This window comes from Ambystoma mexicanum, chromosome 9 (assembly GCF_040938575.1).
Source record: "Ambystoma mexicanum isolate Mex_15411 chromosome 9, UKY_AmexF1_1, whole genome shotgun sequence".
Classification (NCBI taxonomy): domain Eukaryota; kingdom Metazoa; phylum Chordata; class Amphibia; order Caudata; family Ambystomatidae; genus Ambystoma; species Ambystoma mexicanum.
Genome location: NC_090931.1, coordinates 818906393 through 818930341, shown reverse-complemented (window position 1 = coordinate 818930341; position 23949 = coordinate 818906393). Strand labels below are relative to the sequence as shown.

Sequence of the window (23949 nt, the reverse complement as noted above, 5' to 3'; positions counted from 1 at the left end):
GCAGCTCCGGATTTTGCCAGGCTCGTGAGAAAGCTGGACACGGTGAGCGTCACGTTGCTAGTATCAAAGTAATGCGAAGCATGTTGTCTTGTTTGGGTGTGGTTTAAATAGCCTCTGCAAAGTAGTCCAGGTAAAGTAGTCCCAAGGCCACCACACCGAAACACTATAACGCATACCTTGGTTCTTAGGCATCAAGCTATGTGGATGCCTCCATGTTGGCTGAAAGCCTAAATAAAGTAGTTCCTTGAGCAGATGTCTTTCAGTGGATATGAGCCTTATTTGCCATCCGAGTCCTGACTCCACCTGGCCAATGGGCCTGCCAGTGGGGGTCAGGGCTGAGGGTTGTGACAGTTTGAGTGACCTAAAAATAAGCAGAGGGGCACAAGCGACCCGAATTAGAGAGAGACAGCAAGGAGACAAAGACGTGCAAGAAAGCAGGGTGAGAAAAAAAAGAGGGTGCAAGAGAGCACAGTGAAAAGTACAGAGAAGTATGCAAGAGGCACTAAAAGGTGGAAAGAAGGTGCAAGTGTGCATGACAGGAAAAGAAGGTGTGCAGGGAGCACAATAAAGTAAAGAAAGGACAGAGTGAAAGAGGCACAGAGGAGAAAAAAGTGGCAGAGAATAAGTAGAGGGATTAGAGGTCAGAGTGGTCGCGATTGGGAGGAGCAAAGAACCAGGCTTTCTCAAAAGTCTTTTATACTACCACCATGAAAGAACTGTAAAGTGAAAGGTACATCCTGACAAGAGGAACATTTTGTTTGTGTGAAACCAGAGGGGCATAATCTTGGGAAAGGTAACCCTAAGAGGCCCACTAAAGACAATGCTGAACTTTGTGAAGAGAGGCCTAAACTTGGGGTGGGGAACCCTGAAAGGCCTAACAGGAACTCTGTCTGCTTTTGTTTGGAACTGGAAGAATCGAAGCTTGGGGAAGGGAAACCCAAGAGACCCTGAAACCTTATTAACTTTATCGATTTGCTGCAAGAGCCCTACATGGAAGGTTCCAAAGGCAACCCTTCTGAGTTGAGCTTTTTTGAACTGGCAGAACTACACCTATTGGTAAGAGTACCTGAAACCAACGGTGGTTTACATTTTCTTTTGGATCACCATTTTTCCATTAAGACGACCCCTATAACATTTGGTTTAAGAGCGAGGGCAATCATAGGTTTGGAAACAAACTTACTTTGGTGTTGGAACTACAGACATCAACAGCCCTTAGTTGAGGGAACAATCCCCTTAGAGTTAGGGCCAGATGGGAATTACACCAACCCCACAAAGTTTGATAATAAAGGTTTTCAAACTGTTACTTTTGAGTCTGAGTCTCTCTTGATACCATGCATGTCTCGCATATCACAATTTTCATATTTCATTGGGCTGTGAATACCAGGTTACCCAACAAATTGCTAATGACATTTCTCAGGCTTGGCAAGATGAAAGGTGGAGTCTGCTCTTCTGGAATCCTAGCTTGCGAACTGCATATCTCAAACAGTATTTGAGGGTTCACAGTTTGGGGATGGTGGTGGAGGTAGATGGCACATTACTTTTGGTCCGCTCTCGGGTACTCAATTCAAGGTCGCAGTGTGCAGGTTTCTCAGTTCCTTCAGGGCTTTTGGACTCAGCTTCCACAATCCAGCAATTTCAGCACACCCAGCTTGCTCTGGCAATTGGGACTCAATTTCCAGAATGCAGAGTTTTTACAGAAGTACCTATATCCATTTTTACTTTCTTTCACAGTCTCGTCTCCCTACGACTTTTCCTATACAGGGTCACTTCTTGAACTTTTCCTTTTTCCCTTGTCTCTGATGCAAATCTGTGGGCTCTTCCTTTCGTTGTTCATAAAACGAATGCAAGTGTTATCTTCTCTGTTGTTCTGGTATCATAGCGGGCTCCCTCAGGTCACTGAAACTCTATGCCATACAAAGGTTCTCTACTGTGGACTGATGATGAGCATTCCCCTCACTCCGAGCAAGTCCTTACTAGCATCTGCACTACAGCTGTGGACAGCAGAACATAAGTCAGATCTCCGACAGATTTTGGTCATGTCTCCCCAACATTGCCTGCAAATCTTCTGCACAGGTATGTTTGCGCACACAACCCTGTTACTCTATGCCCAATTCGGACCTACCATTAGCCTAGCGCCATGCACTGGAAGTAGTGCTATAAACTCGAACTTCTAGCTCCAAGTGTAACAGTAGGCCAGTGCAGTACCTAGGCATGCTAGATTATTGATTAAGTGTTCTTAGGAGAAATTCTCTTGACTTTCCAGACCTGAGCTGCCCAACTCTGCTGCCCAGACACAAATCTTGGCATACATGCCTATTTCTCCAAGAATTCACTGACCCACTCAGGCTGAATTCTTCAAAATCTGCCGGGAACTTGCCAATCTGTCTGCAGTATCTTCTGCCCCCACTCCTTCCCAGGCTCTTTGCATGCAATGCACTCGCCTCTCAATTCCTTTCCAAAACCCAGGACATACTGAACAGCCTTGTCACGCACTCTTCCAACCCAACCCTCCCCCTTTATCCCTCCTACCTCTCGCTCTCCTTCTTTGCTCCTGTCTCCCCTGAAGAAGTCACCAGAGTTGTCAACTCCATGAAGGTCTCTTCCAAACCGGTTGCCCCATGCTCTTACAGAACCATCAAGGACAACATCTCCTCTCTCGCCCCTGCTCTTGCCGATCTTTGCAACCATTCCTTTGCTACTGGCTGTTTTCCATCCGCCCTCAAGTACTCCTCTGTGCGCCCCCTCGTTACAAAACCCTCTGCAGACCCTTCATGCCCAGTCAACTACAGCCCCATTTTCATCACCCCCTTCCTGAGGAGACTGCTTGAGAATTTGGCCCTCCCCCAACTCCTCTCTCATACCGTACTTGTTGGCGGTCTACACGACCAACAGTTTGGATTCCGAGCATCCAGAGGCACGGAAACTGCTCTTCTGAACACCCGTGAAGAACTGCTCGCATCCCTTGATTCCAACTCCCCTGCTGTCCTCATCCTCCTTGATCTCTTTTCTGCATTTGACACAGTGAACCATTCCATCCTCATTAAAAGGCTCCATGATACCCTTGGTATCTTGGAGTGGGCACTCGACTGGCTTACCACCTTCCTGACCGTTCCTCCAAAATCTTTCTCCTCCACCTCTGTCATCCCCCAAGGCTCCATTCCTTCGCCCTGGCTCTTCAACATATATCTTTCTCTGCTGGCACGCCTTATTGCCTCCTTCTCACCCAACTTCCACTGCCATGCTGACGACACAGAACTCATCTTCAAACTTCCTACTGACACCCTTGCACCTTCCTTCATCCCTGACTGCCTCTGTGCCATCCCCACCTAGTGCACTGCTAATGACCTCTGTCTCAATGCCAGCAAAACAGAGATTCTCCCTATTGGGTCCCCTGCACCCTACTTCTTCCCTTTACTCTGGCCTTACACCATAGGCTCTCCAGCTGCCCCCTCCTCTGAAGCCGGGAATCTCTGAATCATCTTCGACTCCTCCCTTTCCTTCATCCCTCATACTCAGGACCTTATCAAAAAGTCCCACTTTCAGCTCTTCCTTCTCAAAGGAACACTACCCTTCCTCACCTTCCCCCAGAGACTCAATGTTACCCGTGTTCTGGTTCTCTCCAGGCTAGACTATTGCAACAGCCTCCTCCTAAATCTTCCTTCGTCCACCCTGCGACCCCTCCAGCTAACCCAAAATAGGGCAGCAAGACCTATCCTTGGCCTCAAGCCCAGGGACTGCATCTCTCCTGCCCTACAAAGCCTTCACTGTCTCCCAGTTTCAGTACGGATTACATTCAAATCCCTCTGTATCATCCACAAGGCTATCTGGGGACAGGGGACACCATTTTCAACGCTTCCTGACCAAATACTCTCCTTCTAGACTTCTGCATCCCTCTGGCACCAACTCCCTGTGTGTGAAGCGGTTGAGAGCTGGTGGTCGATCCCTTTCCTTGGCAGGCCCCCTTCTGTGGAATAACCTCCCTCCTCTGTGTCTTGAGCAGGACCTCCTCAAGTTCCGAAAAAGCCTCAAGACCTTTCTCTTTACCTCTTCCTTCTCCTCCTCTCTTCCCTGCTAATCATTCAGTAGCGTGGCTGATGTACAGGGCCCTTATGTTTCCTCAGGGCCCTGACCCCCCCCCCCCACATCTCTCTTAGGCTCACCCTCCCCACGGGAGGTTGCACTTCGGCTTTCTCTTCTTAGCACTTCACCCCAAGCACTTCTCCATGGGCACCCCAGTACCTATCCCTTACCCCCCCTGCCCTCTGCACTTGCACGTTCTGAACACTCACAAGGCATAGTAGGTTTGTCTCCCCTCCCCTTCATTCTCATGATTTGTTTGTACTATTAATTCATTTTTATCTTGGTTGTAAATTCATTGTCTACCTTCGCCTGTCCCCATCCTGTTGCCCTGTGGGCGCTTTGAAACAGTTTTGCTAATTGTATAAGAGCCGAACAAATGACCAATAAAATAAAAAATAAATATATCTCACATGACCACATTGTTGTATATAGGTTGTGTTATTGAAGTGTTTATATGCAGAAACTAGATGTATTGTGTCAGTACATCGGCTTGCGCTAGGCTGGTATCATTCGAGGTTGGAACCTCATCTATGTCATTAGCTGTGCATCAGAATGTTGTTCTTCAACTGTGAGCAGTTGGACCCTGGACACTGCCTGTGCTGGGGGTCTCTCACGTTTGCTTATTACTAAGATAATAAAGCCGACATAATACATCGATGGTGTGATCTGCAATCTTCATTACAATGGCGACGAGGATGGGATGACATTCCCTAACGTAACGACACCTATCGCAACAGAGACCCCCAGCCTGCAGGACCATAAGTTTGGCCGTAGCACCAGAGGAACCAAGGGAAGGGAGAACGCCTGTTTAAGAGGCTGCAGTTCAGGGGCTGTCGAGTATTTGGCTTTGGTGTGTCTCTAAAGAGTGAAATGCGTCAGCTCACCAGCACAGGCGGGCGACGGCGCTGACCGTCCCGCAGAAGGAAGTCCTGAAGGAACCAGGAAACAACCCTGCACTACGCGGACCAAACCGCCTCATAGGAGATCTTCCGAATCGCTATTCCGCAAAGGTACGTGTGCAGCGAAATCCGCCGGCGGTGGCAGAGGCGAGCTTTTGGTGCGAAGGTGCGTGCCCAGCGAAACTTGCCGGCAACGACAGAGGCGAGTTATTTGTCGACCCCAAAAAGGTACGTTTCGTTCATCACACGGAAGCGGCGTAACGCAACGTGAATGCAAGTCCCTCAGAGAGAAGGTTGCTGATTGGCCCAGTATCGATGCTCACTACGTCTCAGAGTCACGGGGTTTTCAACGCAGGGAACAAGGAAGTGCGATCTCCCAGTGCAACCCTTGAGTAACGTGGTTGCCACACTTTGGGAAAAGCAGAGTTTGTTTTTAAAATTTGCCCTGGGCCCTTGCGGGAAGGCAAATCAGGCTTGGATCACAGGTGAGAATCGACACATTATCTGTGTGCCTACAGTTCTCTGCCATTGACGGAAATTATGGCATTGTCTGGAGTTCCGGGTCCACAGGTATTCATGCCCTCACCAGGTCCCCCAAGAATTAAATGGGTGCCTTGGAAAAAGGGTTTTCTTCACTATGTTAAGGCTACATGCGGAAATGGCATGTCTGTTGAGCGCAAAGTAGCAATGTTGTTGCATTTTCTGGGCTATGAAGGGCAGAGGATATATGACACCTTGCCTGAAGTTTCGGAATTGGATGTGGAAGAAGGTGTAAATGACTTTGATCTTGCTCTGATTAAACTTGATAAACATTTTGAAACTAAGACTAGTACAGTATTGGAAAGATATCATTTTGGTACGAGATGCCAACATGAGGGAGAATCTGTTGAAGATTACGTAACTGCTTTAAGACATCTGTCTCTGCATTGTAAATTTGGGAGTGGCTTAGACGAACACATAAGGGATCAGTTTATGTTACATTGTGCAAATGATAAGATTCGTGAAGAAATCTGGTTAAAAGATGATCCAAATTTAGATGAAGTTATTAGCATTGCGAAGAAAATTGAACACACCCTACAATGTGTGGCAAAGTTGGCTGCCAAAGAAAATAAGTCAACAGTAGGAACTGAAGTGTTAAGAGTGAATGATAAAAGGGGAACTTGCCCAAAAGAAAAGAAGAAACAGAAAATCAGACCAAATAGGCGTTATGATGGTAACCAAATGAAGGGTGGGGGAGCTGAACAGACAAATAAATATGCCCAGAGGGATAGCTCACAGTCCAATGTAAAGAGGGAAGATAGGTTATGTTTCCGTTGTGGGAGTGCACGCCACCTATCAACATCTCCTATATGTCCAGGGAGGCGTGCCAAATGCAATATATGTAAAAGATGGGGTCATTTCGAAAATTGTTGTAAAAATTATCGAATAGGAACAGATGGTAAAGGAACACTCATTGTCGAAGAATATAATGAAGATTGCAGATCACACCATCGATGTATTATGTCGGCTTTATTATCTTAGTAATAAGCAAACGGAGGGACGGAACGAAGAAAGGTCAATGTGGGAGGTGAGAAATGAATTATCATTGAAGGGAGAGTTATTATATAGGTGGGACAAATTGGTTGTTCCGGGATGTTTGAGAAGTAAACTAATAAGTCGGGCACACCAAGGTCACATAGGGATGTGTAAAACCAAAGAAGTAATTAAAGATGATTACTGGTGGCCAGGGATGGATCATGAAATTGAGAAAGTTGTAGGTGCTTGCGCTGATTGCATCAAGTCGGGGAAAAGTTTACGTGCTAAGTCGCAACCGATGGAAAAAACTAGGACCCCAGCGGGTGTGTGGCAGGATTTAGCTATGGATATTTTAGGTCCATTAGATATGGGAGCAGGTAAAGGAAGGTTCGCCATAGTACTTGTTGATACATTTTCTAGATGGACTGAATTTAGGATTGTGAGGGAAGTTACCTGTATGCGGATAATAGAATTTCTGGAAGATGTTTTTGAAAGAGAGGGTTTACCCAGTAGTGTACTTACAGATAATGGCCCACAATTTGTGGGAAAAATGTTTTTAGAGTACCTTAGTAAATGTGGTATCGAACACAAAAAGACACCCTTGTATTGCCCACAAGCGAATGGAATGGTTGAGAGGGTTAACAGATCCATTATGGATGCTATTCGGGGAGCGAATGTAAGTGGACTTGACAGGAAGGTAGCTGTGAGAGATAGATTGTATGCGTTAAGGATGGCTCCAAGGATTGAGACAGGAGTCAGCGCATTTGAATTGATGAGAGGACGGAAAGCTAATACCTGTGTATCTCCCGCCTGGTTGGGTAAGGCGAGAGAAACGAATACAGTGGTTAATGAGGTGAGGAAAAAGATGGATGCCGACAAGGAAAGGTGGGTGAAGAGGGTTAATAAGAAATATCCAAAGAGGAAGACTGTGGTTGTTGCTGGAGATTCTGTGCGGGTAAGAAGGGCTGTGGTTTCTAAGAAAGGGGAACCTTTATATTCAGAACCTGTTAGAGTGACAAAGATTTACAAGAATGCGGTATGTGTGGAAGGTGGACAAGTCTGGAGCTTATCCAGAATTGCGAAGGTAAAAAGATGAGTATGTGATCTTAAAGAGAAATTTTTTTTTTTTTTGGCTCACAACATAAATGTTGTATTTTCCCCAATAAGTTTGATCTGGAAATGTTAAGATTGAAAACATTAATGTGTAATAAAAGAAGTTTTTTTTTTAGGGGAGGGAGGTGTGTTGTATATAGGTTGTGTTATTGAAGTGTTTATATGCAGAAACTAGATGTATTGTGTCAGTACATCGGCTTGCGCTAGGCTGGTATCATTCGAGGTTGGAACCTCATCTATGTCATTAGCTGTGCATCAGAATGTTGTTCTTCAACTGTGAGCAGTTGGACCCTGGACACTGCCTGTGCTGGGGGTCTCTCACGTTTGCTTATTACTAAGATAATAAAGCCGACATAATACATCGATGGTGTGATCTGCAATCTTCATTACACACATGTCTGAAAGTACCAGGCTCAAAGAGAAGTATGGTGAACAGCAACCACAAAGGTAAACGACTGCATAAGCACAACCACCCATACACACAGATTAAGGACTGGGTAAAGATTAGGGGCAGGGATGGGATAACCACAGAGAAGATAATTTCAGAGAAGGCAGGAGGTCGATGGCCAGCCTTTGGAGAGGCAAATGGTTGGCATCCTCCTGTCTTCATACAGTGCAGACCTTCACGGAAGGAGACACTCTGAAAAACCAAAGGGAAATGGTGCTTTTCTGACTGTCTGATAAAATATTTCTGGGAAAGGACTGCTAAGGATCCAGCAGCAGAAAAAGCTACAATGATACCCTTTATTCCTCCACTCCAAGCCCTTCTGTTTCTACCACATACTAATGGACATTTAAAAACACTTGATGGTTTGAGTGAATGGGGTTGTTTCACTATTACACAGCCAACAATGATCGTTCCCACCCTTAATCCGTAGAACCAAACTTTTGCCACTGTAATTTGTTAAATTATTTTCTGTAATGAACAATGGGTCATATTGAATAAAATATTCTGATTGAAAAAACACATTTAGGGCACACATTTAATAAGCTGCACCCTAACATAAGAGAATGCAGTCAGAACAGGTCAGCTTAGAACTTACTGTGTAGAGCAGCTCCACTGGAGTGACCGGGCTTGTAAATATCGTCCGTAGACATCGGAGGCAAGCTTCAATAAACTTCAGGTCCGGCAACAGTAGCCCTGTCAGTACAAATGGGGGTTCAGTTTGAGGTCCCATTTCAAAACAGAAGCAGAATCATGGTAAATGGTAAGAAATAATTAAATGGGAGTATGTACTGCGCCGGGTGAAGGTCGGGATACCTTGCAGCAAGGCAGGGATAATGTGGCAGTCAAGCAAGGATTTTACATTGTTTTCAGTGCCCATCGCCAGGCTCCCGAGCACTACGGCACACTCAGTTTTCAGCTCTGTGCTTGATGTCTCTTGTTGGAGCAGATACAACAACCTGTTGGGGAAATAAGTGATAAAGCCTAAACAGGTGGCAAATAAGAAAATGCTCCACACGCAAACTAAACATCTCTTCTGTAACAGATATTCATGATGAAATCACATAGAAACTGTCTTTGTTATAGTACAAGGGCTACATGTTCACCTAGAGAAATATAGCTGTAATTATAGCTCTCAGGCAGGGTTAACGTTTCTAGATTCAAAAGTGTTGGCATAATTACCAGCTGCCAAGCAAGATCCTAAAACATAGTTTGCTTTTTTAAAGAATGGCAACATTTTTTTTTACACAAGGGTAATTAACAATGCATTTGAGAGTACTCAAAGGAGAATAATCCCAGAGAACCCAAAATGCTTCGCACAAGGCTATTTGTGCCAGCTGATGTTTTCCAACTCATATGTGCATCCGTCGATATTATAGGCTAACACCCCATGCGTCCTCATCCTGCTCGATCTATCTTCTGCCTTTGACACTGTCAACCATGCCATCTTGCTCAATCGTCTCCATGATAACCTGGGTATCACTGGTCAGGCTCTGACGTGGCTGACTTCTTTCCTCTGTGACCGACCCTCCCAGGTCCAACTTGGGTTCTTCCTCTCTGCTATCTTTTTCTCTACTTGTGGTGTCCCCCAGGGATCTAACCTCTCTCCCTGGCTGTTTAACCAATACCTGGCACTCCTTGCCCACTGCATTGCCGCTCTCTGCCCCAACTTTCAGTGCTATGCGGATGACACCCAGCTCATTTTCAGGCTACCCCGGCCTCCTCCTCTCCTTCCCTCATCTCTGACTGTCTGTCTGCTATCCATGAGTGGTGTGCTGCCAATGACCTCTGCCTTAATGCCAATAAGACTGAGAGTCTCCTCATCGGCACACCCTTTCCTGTAGCTCTCTGGCCGGCCTCCCTTGGCCCTCTTCCTGCTCCAACCTGCAAGGCTAAAAACCTCAGGGCCATCTTCTACTCCACACTCTCTGCATCAACTGCACCTCCTCAGAGGTATTCTTCCTTTCCTCTACTTCCCCCAGAAGCTCACTGTCCCCAGAGCTCTGGATCTCTCTAGGGTGAACTATTGCAACAGCCTCTTTCTTAATCTGCCTGCTTCTACTCTCCGCCCTCTGCAACTTATCCAGAACAGGACTGCGAGACTTGTCCTTGGCCTCAAGCCCAGGGATCATATCTCTCCAGGACTGAAATCTCTGCACTGGCTCCCAGTGGCTGCAAGGATTAAGTTCAAAACCCTCTGCATCGTCCACAAGGTGTTCTGGGGTCTGGGGCCTCAGGCTTCAATACCTTCAACTCTCTCTCCCTAAATATCTTCCTCCTCGAGCTCTACGCTCATCCACCTCCAACTCCCACAGAGTCAGTCGCTTCTCTAAGCAACGAGTTAGTGGCCGATCTCCATCTTCGGCTGGGGCCTCCCTCTGGGACAGCCTCCCTGCCTCCCTTAAACTTGATGAGAACCATCTCTGGTTCCGGAAACACCTCAAAACCTTTCTCTTTGCCTCTGTTTTTTCTCCTCCTCCCCTCTGCTGACCTCCTAGGTGTTACCGAAACAGCACCGGCTACCTGGACACCCTCTGATCCCGGTCCCAGGTCCCTCCCCCACCAGCATCACACACTTGCACTGCCCCCCTGGCAACCTCTGCACTTGGGGACGGTTTCTGTATCCCTTCAGTCCCCCCAGCCCGTGACACCTGATGTCTGCACTTACCTATGCACTTGCCTCATGATGGCCGCTACTTACTTATTGTTTATCTATTACATGTACTGCACTGTCCCTGCCCCCTTCCCACGCACTTGCGGGATTTGAATGATACCTGGCCTAGTAGGATCGTTGTCTGTCCTCCCTTTGTTCCCCTTCCTTGCCTCGTCGCACCTTGAAACACTTCGTGTATAGGCGTGTTATAAATGCCATATCATATATCATATATCAGAGAGAAGTAGAGGAGCTCACTTTTGAATCTAGTAAGAATAACCTTGCTGAAGAACAACTACAACAGGTAGGTAATTTATTCTCTAGCAAACATACTTATGATTCATAATTGTCTTAATAGATTGGACAGCAGTGCATTCACTAGAAAAGTAGGAAATAGGAATAGGCAAAATAATCCCAAACTATTTTGGCGGTTCTCCTTACCCACCAGTCCTTGCATCAGAAGCCACAAAATGTCTACAAATGCAGTGTATGGTCTTAACTGTTGATTTTTAAATGCCCGTCAAGGAAAGGTTGCCCCGGCAATATGGGGGATAGATGCTTTCACTCTCATGGTGGAGAAAGCCCAGGACACCTTGGTACTGTGGCGAACCAAAAGGACTCAGACAATTCAGAGTCCTGTTTCAAAGGCTTTATACATTTTTTTTTAAAAGAATCAAAGGCCTAACTTGCCCCATTTCTATGAGGGAAGTTCCCTACCTTGCACAATAAGGGTAGATGCTAGAGCTAAAGTGAAAATTAAAAGCGCTTTAGACTATCTTGCTAACTGGCCCTACCATTATAGAAAACGGTTCCTTTTCCCTCGCAGGATATTCTTTCCAGCCTTGATACCAAGTGGCAGAGAGTGACTGGCTGTGCTGGGGAAAGACTTGGGTGCAGTGTCTCCAGTCTGTTTTCGCTGGAAATCATTTTGGAGGTAGAGTATCATTTAATTTAATTTCCAAAAGCCCTTGTACCCGCGGCGCAGAGTGGCATAGAGTGGCTGTCTCTGCTGTCCGTGTTAGCCGGGCAGCTTGGGAGCCTATGCTGATCAATTTCTTGTCTGCTGGAGCTTGCAAATGACTTTAGCCAGCAGGCCGACGAGTGGATTGTCTATTTTAGCTATATCCCGTCTGATCATTCTGCCGGAGCTGGGGATAGGCAGAGGACTAGGGTCAAGTGTGCCTACACTTTAAGGCGATCACTGCTTCCCCGCGGTCAGGAGAGAAGGTGAATCAAGGCCCCACAAGGTTTGTTAATGACTGTGCAAGTAATAGGGACCCCCTACTTTAGCACTCCTCTCACACACATTGGGTTGGAGTCGGCATTGTTCGTGACATCTGCGAGGGATAATATGGATACTGACTTGAACAAGAACACTGACATGGTAAATTAAAAGGAACAGGAACCAGCAGTCGATATGTCAGAAGCAGTTGGTGTCACCCAGTTGAGAGGGAGAACCCTGATGGAAATTACGGCTGATCCGGCCTTACCTCATACTGTCGTGCAGTTAGACGAAAAGGGGGAGCCGAGATTTAAAAGATCTGACAATGAGGTAAAGGGTAACCGTTTAAGCTGGTTAAAAGATTGGGAGGAGGGGTGAACTCTAACGAACTCTCGAATGTGAAACAGAATGAAAGTGAGAGTACTCTCATAGGCCTAGTGCACAGGGAGTGTAGGAGGAATGCCTGCATAGTGGAGACAGAAGAAGATGTACTGAAGAGAAGGGGTCAAGACACCCGGGAGAATACTGAGAGAGGGTGAACGACCTTAGAAGTAGTTACTCAGCTCAGATGAGTGGACGACTGTCTCATCAGTGGAATTTGGCCCCAGAGTTACGGGAAAGCCAGCAGCCCCTTGAACTAGGTACAGGGGAAATTGGATGAAATGTACTAGCTCCGAGAATGACCCGGGATATTGTGAACATCTCACTGCAGCTAAAAAGTAGAAGGGCCTCATCCAGATTGAGGAGCATCCATGAAGTTTGCAAGTAGCCCTCCTCCATCAGACGTGCTAACAACCCAAAGAAACCCAGAAGGTGGGATCCTCCTTTATCAGTGAAATCCCTGGCTAATGCCATTGGGAAGGAGCACCCTAGAGCCTTGCGGACCAGCCCAGCAAATCTAAGTGCACCTATGACTTCTGATACAGGCTCTTCATCCTCTGAATCTACATGTACCCCCTACAATAACTACAAGGGGTAGCCAAAGTAGTTAAAATCAAAGGCGTTGTATCATGAAAAAAATGAGAAAGCATGGCTAATTTTCACGCCCAATGCAGCCTTATGTCTGTGCTAACAATATCGCTGGTGCCTTTCTTAAACCTGTATGAGTGAATTAATGAAAACTACAAAGACCAAGCTGCACTGCTGGCTATGACTCATTCAAAGTTAATCTACATAGAGTCATTTCTAACAATGATACAAAGTAGATTTGACTTAGCAACAGAATCAGGGTATTCGCCATAAATTTCTCTGTGAGCATTTGGTGGAGGCTGGAGTGAACAAAAAACTTCAAACGGATCCCGCCAAAGAGATTTTGAAATGGGGAAAGGCAGCATCTAAGAGAGACCCCCCCCAGCTCAGGAACCATCGATCAAGATAGCTGGTCAGCCGTCCGACTGAACAAATAACCTTGAGTTTATATGTGGGTGAGGATGACTGTGCAATTACAGATTCTGTGATTCAAATCCCTTTAATACCTACGGGAACCAACCTTGTCCCAATAGAGGATTCGGAATTTGTATTAATAAGTGGAACAGAGACCCAAAAGGAGGACGCCGTAGCTTTGCCCTCGAAATCGGAAAAACCCGACATAGCTGGCAGTGGAGCGGCAGTGTAAATTACAATGCCAGAGTTTGGTAATAATTATGAAATTGTTTATACACGCAGAAAGAGGAAATAGATGGCGAGAAGGGTATTTCGTCAATAGATGTTTTTCACAAAAACAATTTTTTTAAAAACGATTTAGGAAGACCGCTCTGGGACAGCACAGAGTGGTCTTTCTAAATCAGACTGTCAGCCCTGCGACACACACAAGCGCGCAGAGGCTAACAAGCACACCAGGACCGAGAGAGAAAGAGAGTGAGAGAAAGAGAGTGAGAGAGTAAGAGAGCGAGAGAGCGAGAGAGCGAGAGTTTGAGTGTGCGTGCATGTATGTGTGTGTCTCTCTCTCAATACAAAAAGATGATACCCATGGAGTTAGTCAGACTCCAAAACCAAAAGAAACACTGTGTCCAAATCAAATAAAAATGCATGAGTGTGTGAAAAAGTTCACTCTCATCAGGGTAAAAATTAAAAGTCCTAAAGTCCAGCAAAAGAGCTGGGGGTCTCCAAGAAAGAAGGGAATTGGGACATTTCTGAGAATTCGCCCCAGCACCTGCTGAGGCAGTCAGCAATGGTGTTCTTGATGCCTGCTAGGTGGAAAGGGAAGAGGAACATTGCCTGTCCGATGACCTAATGCCACAAGCCCTGAGCTTCCTTGGACATCGCTGGGGATCAAGCGCCCCCTTGCTTCCTGATCTAAAACATGGTGGTGGTGTTGCCCGTGAAGATCCTCACCACCTTGCCTCTCAGAGACGGTAGGAAGGACTTGAGGGCCCAGAACACTGCCCGTAACTCAAGGATGTTGATGTGCAGATCTTTCTCTTCTGGAAGCCACAAACCTCTGGCATGTAGACGTCCAGTGTGTGCTTCCCAACCTTCCAGAGAGGTGTCTGTGGTGACCGTCTCTTTGTGTGGCAGGGTTTGAAATCCCATCCTCTGGGCGATGTGGGAGTGTACCCCCCCACCACCACTTTATTGCCTGCCGCAACTCCCTGTTGTGAGGGATCTTGTCCCAAAAACTCCCAGACACTTGTATCCAACGTGCATCCAAGAATTCCTGTAGGGGTCGCATTTGCAACCTGCAGAGATGGACGAGGTAGATGCAGAAACGACGTCATGCAGAGCAACCACTTGATGGCCCGAACCGCGGCAGTCTTCACCGACGACAGTCGCTGCACCTTCCTTTGAATGGCCGCCAGCCTCTCCCTCCAAGGGGGATGCCAGGCAAGCCACTGTGTTGAGCCTGGCGCAGAGGAACAGCATGTTCTATGATAGCGTTAAGCAGGATTTAGGATAGTTTACGAAGAACCCCAGCTCCGTCAGTAGCCAGACGGTCTCCTCCGTGTGCTCGTCGGCCAGTTCCCAGGAGCGGGCACTTATCAGACAATCGTCCAGGTATGGGTATACGTGTATGCCCTGCAGACACAGGTGGGCTTCTACCGGGGCCAGGCATTTTGTGAACACCCTTGGGGCTGAATATTAAGCCCAACAGTAGGGCGTTGAACTGGTAGTGTTGGCCTTGTACCATGAACCGTAGGAACTTCTGATGCTTCCAGTGGATGGGGACATGGAAGTCTAGGTCCGACGATGTCAAGAAAGCCCCTTCCTCCAGTTGGCCAAGCATGTGTTGCAAGGTGACCATCCTGAATTTTTGGGACTTCAGGTACTTGTTCAGACAACCTAGGTCTAGGATGCGTCTCAAACCTCCCCAGCACCGCACCCCGCGTCCATCTTCTTTCTGACCAGAAAATATCTGAAATAGACTCTGCAGCCCCGGAGCCGTTGGAGAATAAGCTCTATCGCCCCTTTCCATAACATGGCTTGCGTTTCTTCTAGGAGACGAGGGATGTGCTGCTCCCGACGGGCAACCAGTGGAATACGAGGACATCTGTGTTCGAACTCCAAGGTGTGTCCCTGGGCAAGAGCATCCAGCACCCATCTGTTGGTGGTGATCTTCTTCCACTTGCTGACTAACTTAGTCAGCCGGACTCCCACTGGGGTGCACGAGTGGGGACCCAACGTCTTGGCCGGTTCAGGCTTGCATAGGAGCCCTGCCCTCTGGGCGACGCTGACCTCTGCTACCATAGGCTTGGGAGCGACCCCTGTAGGCTTCCTGCGTGAAGGATTGGGGAGGTTGCCTGTATGATGTGGAGATTTCCCTTGGATGATCTGCTTGATTTTCCCCAGGAGGAGCGAAAAGACGAGCAATGCTCCTGCAGTGTGCCAAGGGAACGTGCCGTCGCCGTGTCCGTCTTTATAGCTTGAAGGGATTCATCGACCGCCTTACCGAACAGATTTTTGCATCGAAAGGCATGCCCAGCACCTTTGCATGGACGTCCGGGCGAAGGTTAGTGGCCTTCAACCATACCTGCCTAAGCAGGCAAACACTGTTCCCCCATCTGTCAAAACCCTGCGTCAGCATTGTCCACTGCCACCGTAATGGCATGGTCCGACGCCACCTCCCCTTCCTGGAAGAGGGCGAGGGTCTTGGTTTCCTTGTCGTTGGGAAGGAATTCCAGGATATGGCCCAGCTTGTACCAAAGCTACTGGTCGTATCGGGACAAGATAGCCAGAGCATTATCCGCTTTGATCGTGGATGCCGCCGTGTAGATGAATCTCTTATCAATGGCTTCCATCGTCTTCCCCTCGTTGTACGGGGTTGGCTGAACGTTTTCTTGCTGCGGCCGACACTACAGAGTCTGACGACGGTTGTGACCTCAAGCACTTGGGTGCGGAGTCCAGCACCCTGATCTACTTCTCCAACCTTTCTCTTTTGGGTGGAGCCGTGCATGGGTTTTTCATGAGAGCCAGGCCTTCCACCCAAATGTCATCCAAAAAGAGTACCGACATGATAGTCTTCCTCTTAGGCTCCCATCGCTGGTATAGGAATCACTCCTTTTTGGTTTCCTCAGGCAGCAGCTGGAATAGCTTAGAGGCCCTGGAGATCAGAGTGGAATGATCCCACCTCGGCTGGAGGAGAGCCTCTATGAGTGTAAAGTGATTTGTCGCCCGCCAGGATGAAGTCCTCATTGTCATCAGTCCCCCTGGCCGTGTCCGTACCAGTGTCTGTGTGTACATCCGTGTCCACGGTGGTCTGGTCCCGAAGTGGTGGAGGAGGCTGATGTGGCGTTTGATGTTCCTCCCACGTATTCCTCATCTTTGATAGGACATATATTACTCACCGTAATCGTACTTCTGTTGCTTGTATCTGCTTAGATTCACATGCTGTGTATTGTACCCAAAATCCTTCAGGTATCGAGGTCCCACCAGTTGTTTTTGTTCTGCTGCGAGGGAGCCTCATAGAATGCGTGAGTTTAGTTTGTACAGCGCGCCGAACCCAGGCGTATCTGGGCGCTTTTGCTTGAGAATACGACAATTGTTACAGAACACTGGTAATAGTATTACCAGGACACGCGAAGACAGCAATAACAAATATGGACAAAAAGTGTGCTGCAAAGCCAGTACGGCAGATGACTTGTGTCACAAATCAAGTCACATATTTACAGTTGACATAGGAATAAATACAAAGAAATGTACAATGTTCAAAGCTAATTGCAAATAGAACATTGAGTCGGAACTAAGAGGTCAGTCGCAAAGTGTTGTGTAAATGAATTGTCATTTTAGAGCCAACAGTTTGAGCAACGGTCTAGAGAGGGATGTGTGGTGGTGTCGTTAGTTGGACTGGGAGTAGAGCCAAGTTTTAACCTTGTTCCTGAAGGACGGAAAAAAAAGAGGGTTCAGCTCTGAGAGCGGGCGGCAGAGCATTCCAAGTCTTGGCTGCAAGTACTGGGAAGCTAGATCCACCAGCTTTAATCAATTTGAATTTGTGGATGTTGAGGCAATGGGCATAATTGGTTCTGGTAGGTCTGGATGGAAACTTTATGGAGAATTTGTCGACCAGATACTTGGGAGCTGAATTTGTCAGACATTTGTCAATGATCAATGGGATTCTGAATGTGATCTTGTCTTTTATTGGGAGCCAGTTGGTGTTGCATCTAATTTGTGAAATGTGGTTGGAACAAGGAATGTTTAGGGCCGCTGCGAGTGCATTATTTTGCCTTACTTGTAATTGGTTTACATTTCGTTTGCTGCTGCCTAAATATAGAGTATTGCAGTAGTCCAATTTAGAGAGTATAAGAGCCCTAGCTAGTGTGATGCAGTTGTTGGCGGTCAGGAATGGTCTGCATGCGTTTATTAGTTTGGACGTATATGCAGTTGCTGATGCTGTTGCGTTAACTTGTCTGGAGAGAGATAAGGTGGAGTCCAAATAAACTCCAAGTGTTCTGGCATCTTTGTCAACTTTTATATTATTTCCATCGATGTTAAAGGAGGTATAATGAGAACCTAGCTTGTTGAGTCTATGCTAGCAGCCGATGAGCAGTAGCTTGGTCTTGTCATCTTTGAGACAACGACCATGTTTGGCTATCCATGAATCATGCTGTATATTTCGTTTAGGAGTATTAAGTCATTGTCATATGCACCTGAAAGTGTAATAAGAATTTGCGTATCGTCCGCATAATTTGTGTACGATACGCCAAGGTCATCTAGGTGGTCAAATAGGAGCTTTGTGAAGATGTTATACAGGGTTGGGGAGACAAGATCCCTGCGGGACTTCACAGGTGATTGGAGAGGGGTCTGCGGATGCAGCGGTGGAGATCACCCTCATAGATCTGTCTGAGAGAAAGGACTGGACCCAGGCAGCCGCTTTGGTGGAGAGGGAGGCTGCTGTAGTGAAATGTGTAGTTAATATGTTGTGGTCGACTAAATCGAACGCTGCCGATAAATCAAGTAGAAGGAGTAAGGCTGGCTTTCTGTTGTCTCTGGCAGCATCCATCTGAATTTTAAATCCAGAAGGGCTGTCTCAGTCCTATGTCTAGGTCGGAACCCTGATTGCTGAGGCCCAGAAGATTAGACTTGAGATGGTTTTGTATTTGGATGCAGGCTGCCTTTTCTAAGATTTTCAAGAGAAAAGGCACGGTTGTTATGGGTCTATAATTGATAGGAATGCTAGGGTCAAGGTTAGGTTTTTTAATGAGAGGCATGACCCAGGCTTCTTTAAGATTTTTGGGAACAGTGCACGAGGCAAACAAGGAGTTAATTAATGAGGTGATAAACAGAGCAAAATCCTTTGCCACCTCCTTTATAATTGTGGCAGGGCAGATGTTGCCTTGGATGGTTTAAGGCTTGCAATGATAGCTTCAACCTCTTTGGATGTGACTGGGGTGAAATCAAATGGATTGCACAGATTGGAGGTTGAGGGGTGGGGGTTGCTACCTTTGGGAGGTAGGGCGAGCGGATCACTTGGTTCGGCAACAGATGTGAGGCTAAGTGTTTTTAATTCAATTTTTGCTTGTAGCCAGGCGATTTTGTCTAAAAGTGCATTTTGGTACACCAATGGATGTCTTTATTGCATGAGTCCGGCTGGAAGATGGGTGACTCCAACTCTCTGAGGATGGAGAAAAGCTCTTTGGATCTAGATTTGGTATTATGAATTCTGTTGTTGAAGGTCTTGCTTTTAGTTTTCAGGATAGCGATTTTATAGGCATTGGATGCAGCGGTAAAGTTTTTCTTACTTTGGGCTGAGTTTTTGTTTTCTCCAGATGGCTTCTGAACATCTTTTTATTTCCCGTAGGGCTTTCAGTTCAGAAGTTAACCATTTGTTTAGATGAGCTATTGGCTTAGCTTTTCTCAGTTTGAGCGGGGCCAATTGGTAGAGGACTTGGAGAAGGTTCTGATTATATAGATCCACCATTAAGGTTGGGTCAATCTCAAGGTTTTTCTGGGGGTTGGTGATGGGTTGAAGTAAAGGCAGTACGCTCTGCAGGGTGATTAGGCTGTTATTTCTAGTTAAGGCTGGTGGAGCTCGTTGATCGTTATGCAGTGGTTGGCTGAAGTCTTGGATTTCAAAGAAAATGACGTTATGGCCTGACCAAGCGCATGCAGCATTTGATATAATTTCGGTGTTGCAGTTTAGGTCTGCAATCCAATCCAGGGTTCTGCCCTTGCAATCAGTTGGATCGGCAATGCATTGTGAGAATCCTAGTTTGGTGAGAGTGTTTTCTAAGGCAATGACATTTGCATCTAGTTGGTCATGTAAGCCTAGGTTCAAGTCACCCAAGAGCATGATTTGGGAGTTAGGTTTGGTATTCTGGGTGAGGAGGTGGGTGACGTCTTCCTCAAAGGAGGAGGTAGGCCCGGAGGACTGTACTCAATGTGGGTGAGAAGTGTGCGTGCAGCTGTGAGGGCGAGTTTGACGGAGAGAAGTTCTCCAGATGAGATTAGAAGACTATTGCATTTTCTAATGTCTAATGTGGTTTTCAAGATAATCGCGACTCCACCACCTTTACTGGTGGTTCTGTCGACCCTGATGATCGAGTAGTGTTTGGGAACTGCTAACGTAAGGGAGGGTCCAGCTGCTGGGTGTAGCCACGTTTCTGTGACAGCTAGAAAGTCTAAATGATTAACTTTGATGAGGTCTGTTATGTCAAGAGCATGTGCCATCAAGGACCTGGCGTTAATGAGGGCTACTTTGATGTGGGGAGTCTCGGTGGGCGGAGGGGCTGCTATGGTAATGGGCTTGGGAGCCTGCGCAGGTCCATTAATGTTTGAGAATGAAGGGTTGGTCTTGATACAAATTTGTTTAGTCAGGGTGGTCTTGTGGCGTAGGGTGTTCTTGGTCGAGGAATGGGAACGAAGGCTCTCATTTCTGCAACTAGTGGAACATGGCCTGTTAGGGGTAGGTTTCGTGGTATAACGCATGAGCCATTCGCTCGGAGTAAGGGGTTAATTACTGATCTCCAAGTATGTATTATTCAGTGTCTGCGTGAGTACAGTATTAACTATATCATTCAGTGTCTGAGTGAGTACAGAAGAAAAGAAGGTGTAAGATGTCTATGTTCCTTCTACTCCAAGAGGGAAGGGAGGGTGGGCGCATGGGAATCTATGCAGATACAAGCACCAGAAATACGATTACGGTGAGTAATACAGGTCTTCTGATGCTTGTGAATCTGCTTAGAATCATTTGCTGTGCATAGACTAGCGAGCAGTACCAGGAGAGGATGATGGGGTATGTGAAGGAACAAAGAGACGTCTTAGCACCACCTGTCCCACCTGAGAATCAGACTTAGTGTATGTCTAAGCAGTAATGAGTGAAAGTGTGAACAGAACTCCAGGTACCCATTTTGCAAAGAGGAACATTAGCAATAAAGGCTGTAGTAACTCCTGTGGATCTGTTAGTATGTGCTCTAGTTGTAAAGGGTAAATCTCTTTTGGCAAAAGAGTAACACACTGTGATGCATTTAACAATCCTTTTTGATATGGCTGACAGAGAGAGGGGTCCCCTTCTCAACCAGCGGCAACAGAGACAAAGAATTGGTCTGTCTTTCTTAGTGGTTTTGTTTTATCAAGGTAATACACCGCTGCTCTCCTAACATCTAGTGTATGGAGGTTTCCTTAAGTTGAGTTAGAGGGATTCTGAAAGAAAGTGAGAAGTTTGATGGATTGGTTCACATGAACTTAGAAATTAATTTAGGTGCAAAGCGTGGGTGTATGCACAGTACCACTTTGTCTTTATGAATGGAAATGAGAGAGCCTTCAGTTAAATATCTCTCCTAACAGAGGTAACAGTCACCAGAAAAGCAGTTTTATGTGTGAGAGCCTTAGGAGTAGCCTTATGCATGGCTGAAAAGGAGGTCCAATTAGTCTTGTAAGAACAACATTAAAGTCCCAGTCGGGAGTTTGGTTACAAATAGAAGGGTGAAGTCTTTTTACACCTTCCATGAGTGCCTTAATCACTGAAATTTTCCACCAGGAAACCTTGCTCTGAGATGTGGTGTACGCAGAGAGGGCAGCAAGGTGGACCTTAAGTGAGTTGAAAACAATTCCTGAATCTAAGAGGTGTGTTATATAAAGGATATATCTTTATAGTTAATAGAGTTGAGTTAGTATTGCACCAGATGACCACGCGTTTCCATTTATTGGAGTAACAATGTCTGGTGTAAGGTTTCCATGCTTCTCTAAGAATGTCCATACATCTTTGAGGTAGTTGGAGGTGCCCAAATTCTACAACTTCAGGAGCCAAGCTGCTAAAATGAGTGTTTGGGGTCACGGATGTAGTGTTGTCCCTAGGTCTTATGACAGCATGTTGTATGGACAAGGCTCTTTCCTGGATAGGGAGCCTGACATTCTCATGAGATGAGAGAACCATGGCTGTCAAGCCCACATTGGTGCCACCAGAAACTGGAGTGACTTGTTCCTGGTGCATCTTGTGACTATCCTGTTTAGTAGGAGAATCAGGGGGAAAAGGCATAGGCAAATCTCCCAGACCATATTATCCAGAGACCTTTCCTTTGGACTGTTTCAGAGGGTATCTGGAGGCATAATCTGGCCACCACCATTCTACAGAGTTACAAATAAGTCGATGTATGGATGACCCCTTTTTACAAAGATCGTATGTAGAATATTTTCTTGTACCTACCGTCAAAAACGAGTGGTGCTTGCAAGTCTCTGCCAAGTACATCTTTCAGAAGATTGTGTTCCCCTGGAACATGTTGTGAAAGTATGAACATGTGTTTAAGTGTCCATTTTAAAATCTTCTGTGACAGTTTGGACAGTCCTGGAGAGAGAGTGGTGCCCCCATTTATTCAGATAGTGCATGTCCATGGTGCTGTATGTAAGGACAAGGACGGTCGTCTCCTGCAGGTGTGTTTGGAAAGCTTTTAGGGCTTTGAACTATGCAAGTAGTTTCAGCTGATTGATATGTTTGGATGCTACTGACAGAGCACATGCAGTGCGCTGTCGGTTCTAGGAGATGTGCTCCCCATCCTGACAGGGTTGCGTCCGTTTTGAGAGTGGATTTTATGCGGGGGTGGTAAAAGATTTACCCTTTAGAAGGTTTTCCTTTGACCACCACTGCAAAGACTGAACGAGGGCTGTCGAGACAACCACTAGATCGTCCCACTGACCGATTAACTGACACCATTGGCTCGAGAGCCACTCCTGCATAGGGCGTATGCACAGACGGGCGTGCGGAACCAGGAAGATGCAGGATGCCATCATCCCCAGCAGCTATATGACTTTCCGTATGGTTACTCGATGACTGGCTACATATTGAGGGATCTGGAACAACATGTTTTGAACCCTCTCATTGGAGGGGAAAACAAGCCTGTCTTCTGTCTGAATCAGTGCTCCCAGAAACTGAATAACTTGACTGAGGACCAGGCTTGACTTTCTCGTTGATTGAGAACCCCAGGTTGCAAAGAAGATCCACAGTCTTTTGGGTGCTCTCCAGACATGTTTGGTGCGAGTCTCCAGTTATGAGCCAGTTGTCGAGATATGAGTACTGTGTAGATTGGTAACTTCCTGCCACCAAGGCTGGCATCAACTGCAGTAGCAAGAACTTTTAGTTTCCCTTTACTGAAAGCGCACACCGTAATCTGGTACGCAGAATGCCCCATGTCAACACAGACAACAATTCTTGGCTTCTCCTCTGGGGCAGGCAGGTCTTGTTTGTAGATTCCTTATGCAAGTGCGACTGCAGTAGTCGCATTTATTAACCGTAGGCAGTTAAGACCAGCAATCTGTGTGGCTTCCATAACAGACTGCCTTTCTGCATCTGTATAGAAGCATGCAACAGCAACTACGCAGTCAGTCTACTACAGGCTTTTTCAGTGCACTCTCTGAAGTTTCCTTTAGCGTGGGCAAAAACATTCCAGTCACCTGCTCAATTGTGAAGTGTCGTTCTTTCTCCAAATACATAACCTTGATCACGGTATACCTTGTTGGCAACTGAACAAGTTCACATGCAAGATTGGATCTTTCAGCTTGAACGAAGGGATCTGAGTATGCACGACCATGAAACCTTTTAAAGCCTTGTATCGTGTTCCTTGCATTTGAAATTACTTGACTTTTTGCTGATGCTCCAATTGATCGATTGTTGGGACCAAATGATATGAATGCCGGCGTGCAGCGGTCACTGTACTCATTTGCCACTGTCTCGATGCCACCAGCTCGAGCTACGGCAATGTGGCAGCTTTGGAAGCCCACATCAATGCCCACTACGGACATTGTGCTTGCAGCACTCTATCTTGTCTGGGGTGGCGCAGAGCACTTGAGCCAAACGGCCAGGCAGGAGAGTAACAGCCTGTTCTAACCTATTAGCAACATATGTGGAGAATCCTGTGGATTCCCTACCAAAACCCTGCCTAAAGTCTCCTCCCAAGTGGCCAGGAGAGGGCAGACGCATCCTGAACCCAGTCCTAGGGGTGGTTTACTGCTGGAGGATCACCTGGGTGGAGACAAGGCCCAGGGTAGTCGGGAGAGTCCGTGAGATACCATGGGTATTTTTCTTCTGAGAGGGATACTCTTGTCACTAGGTCAGAGGAGTCTTTGGCTTATTACCACTGTAATATATCCCAACCTTCTA

The 23949-nt window shown here is 46.6% G+C and overlaps 1 protein-coding gene and 1 pseudogene across 7 annotated transcripts in view; both read right to left on the bottom strand.

Moving 5' to 3' along the window:
* The window catches only part of ARMC8 (armadillo repeat containing 8), a 1620024-nt gene that overhangs the window by 1280487 nt on the left and 315588 nt on the right, over window positions 1–23949 (bottom strand). For 4 of the 7 annotated variants that reach the window (XM_069615825.1, XM_069615821.1, XM_069615824.1 and 1 more), the window contains 2 exons: window positions 8845–9011; window positions 8651–8748 (listed from right to left, as the gene is read on the bottom strand). In XM_069615825.1, coding sequence (XP_069471926.1) covers window positions 8651–8748; window positions 8845–9011 — 265 coding nt within the window. The remainder of the gene's footprint in view (window positions 1–8650; window positions 8749–8844; window positions 9012–23949) is intronic. The other 3 variants (XM_069615827.1, XM_069615823.1, XM_069615826.1) reach the window with 1 other exon arrangement.
* Window positions 22706–23591, bottom strand: LOC138489535 (heat shock 70 kDa protein 4 pseudogene; annotated as a pseudogene).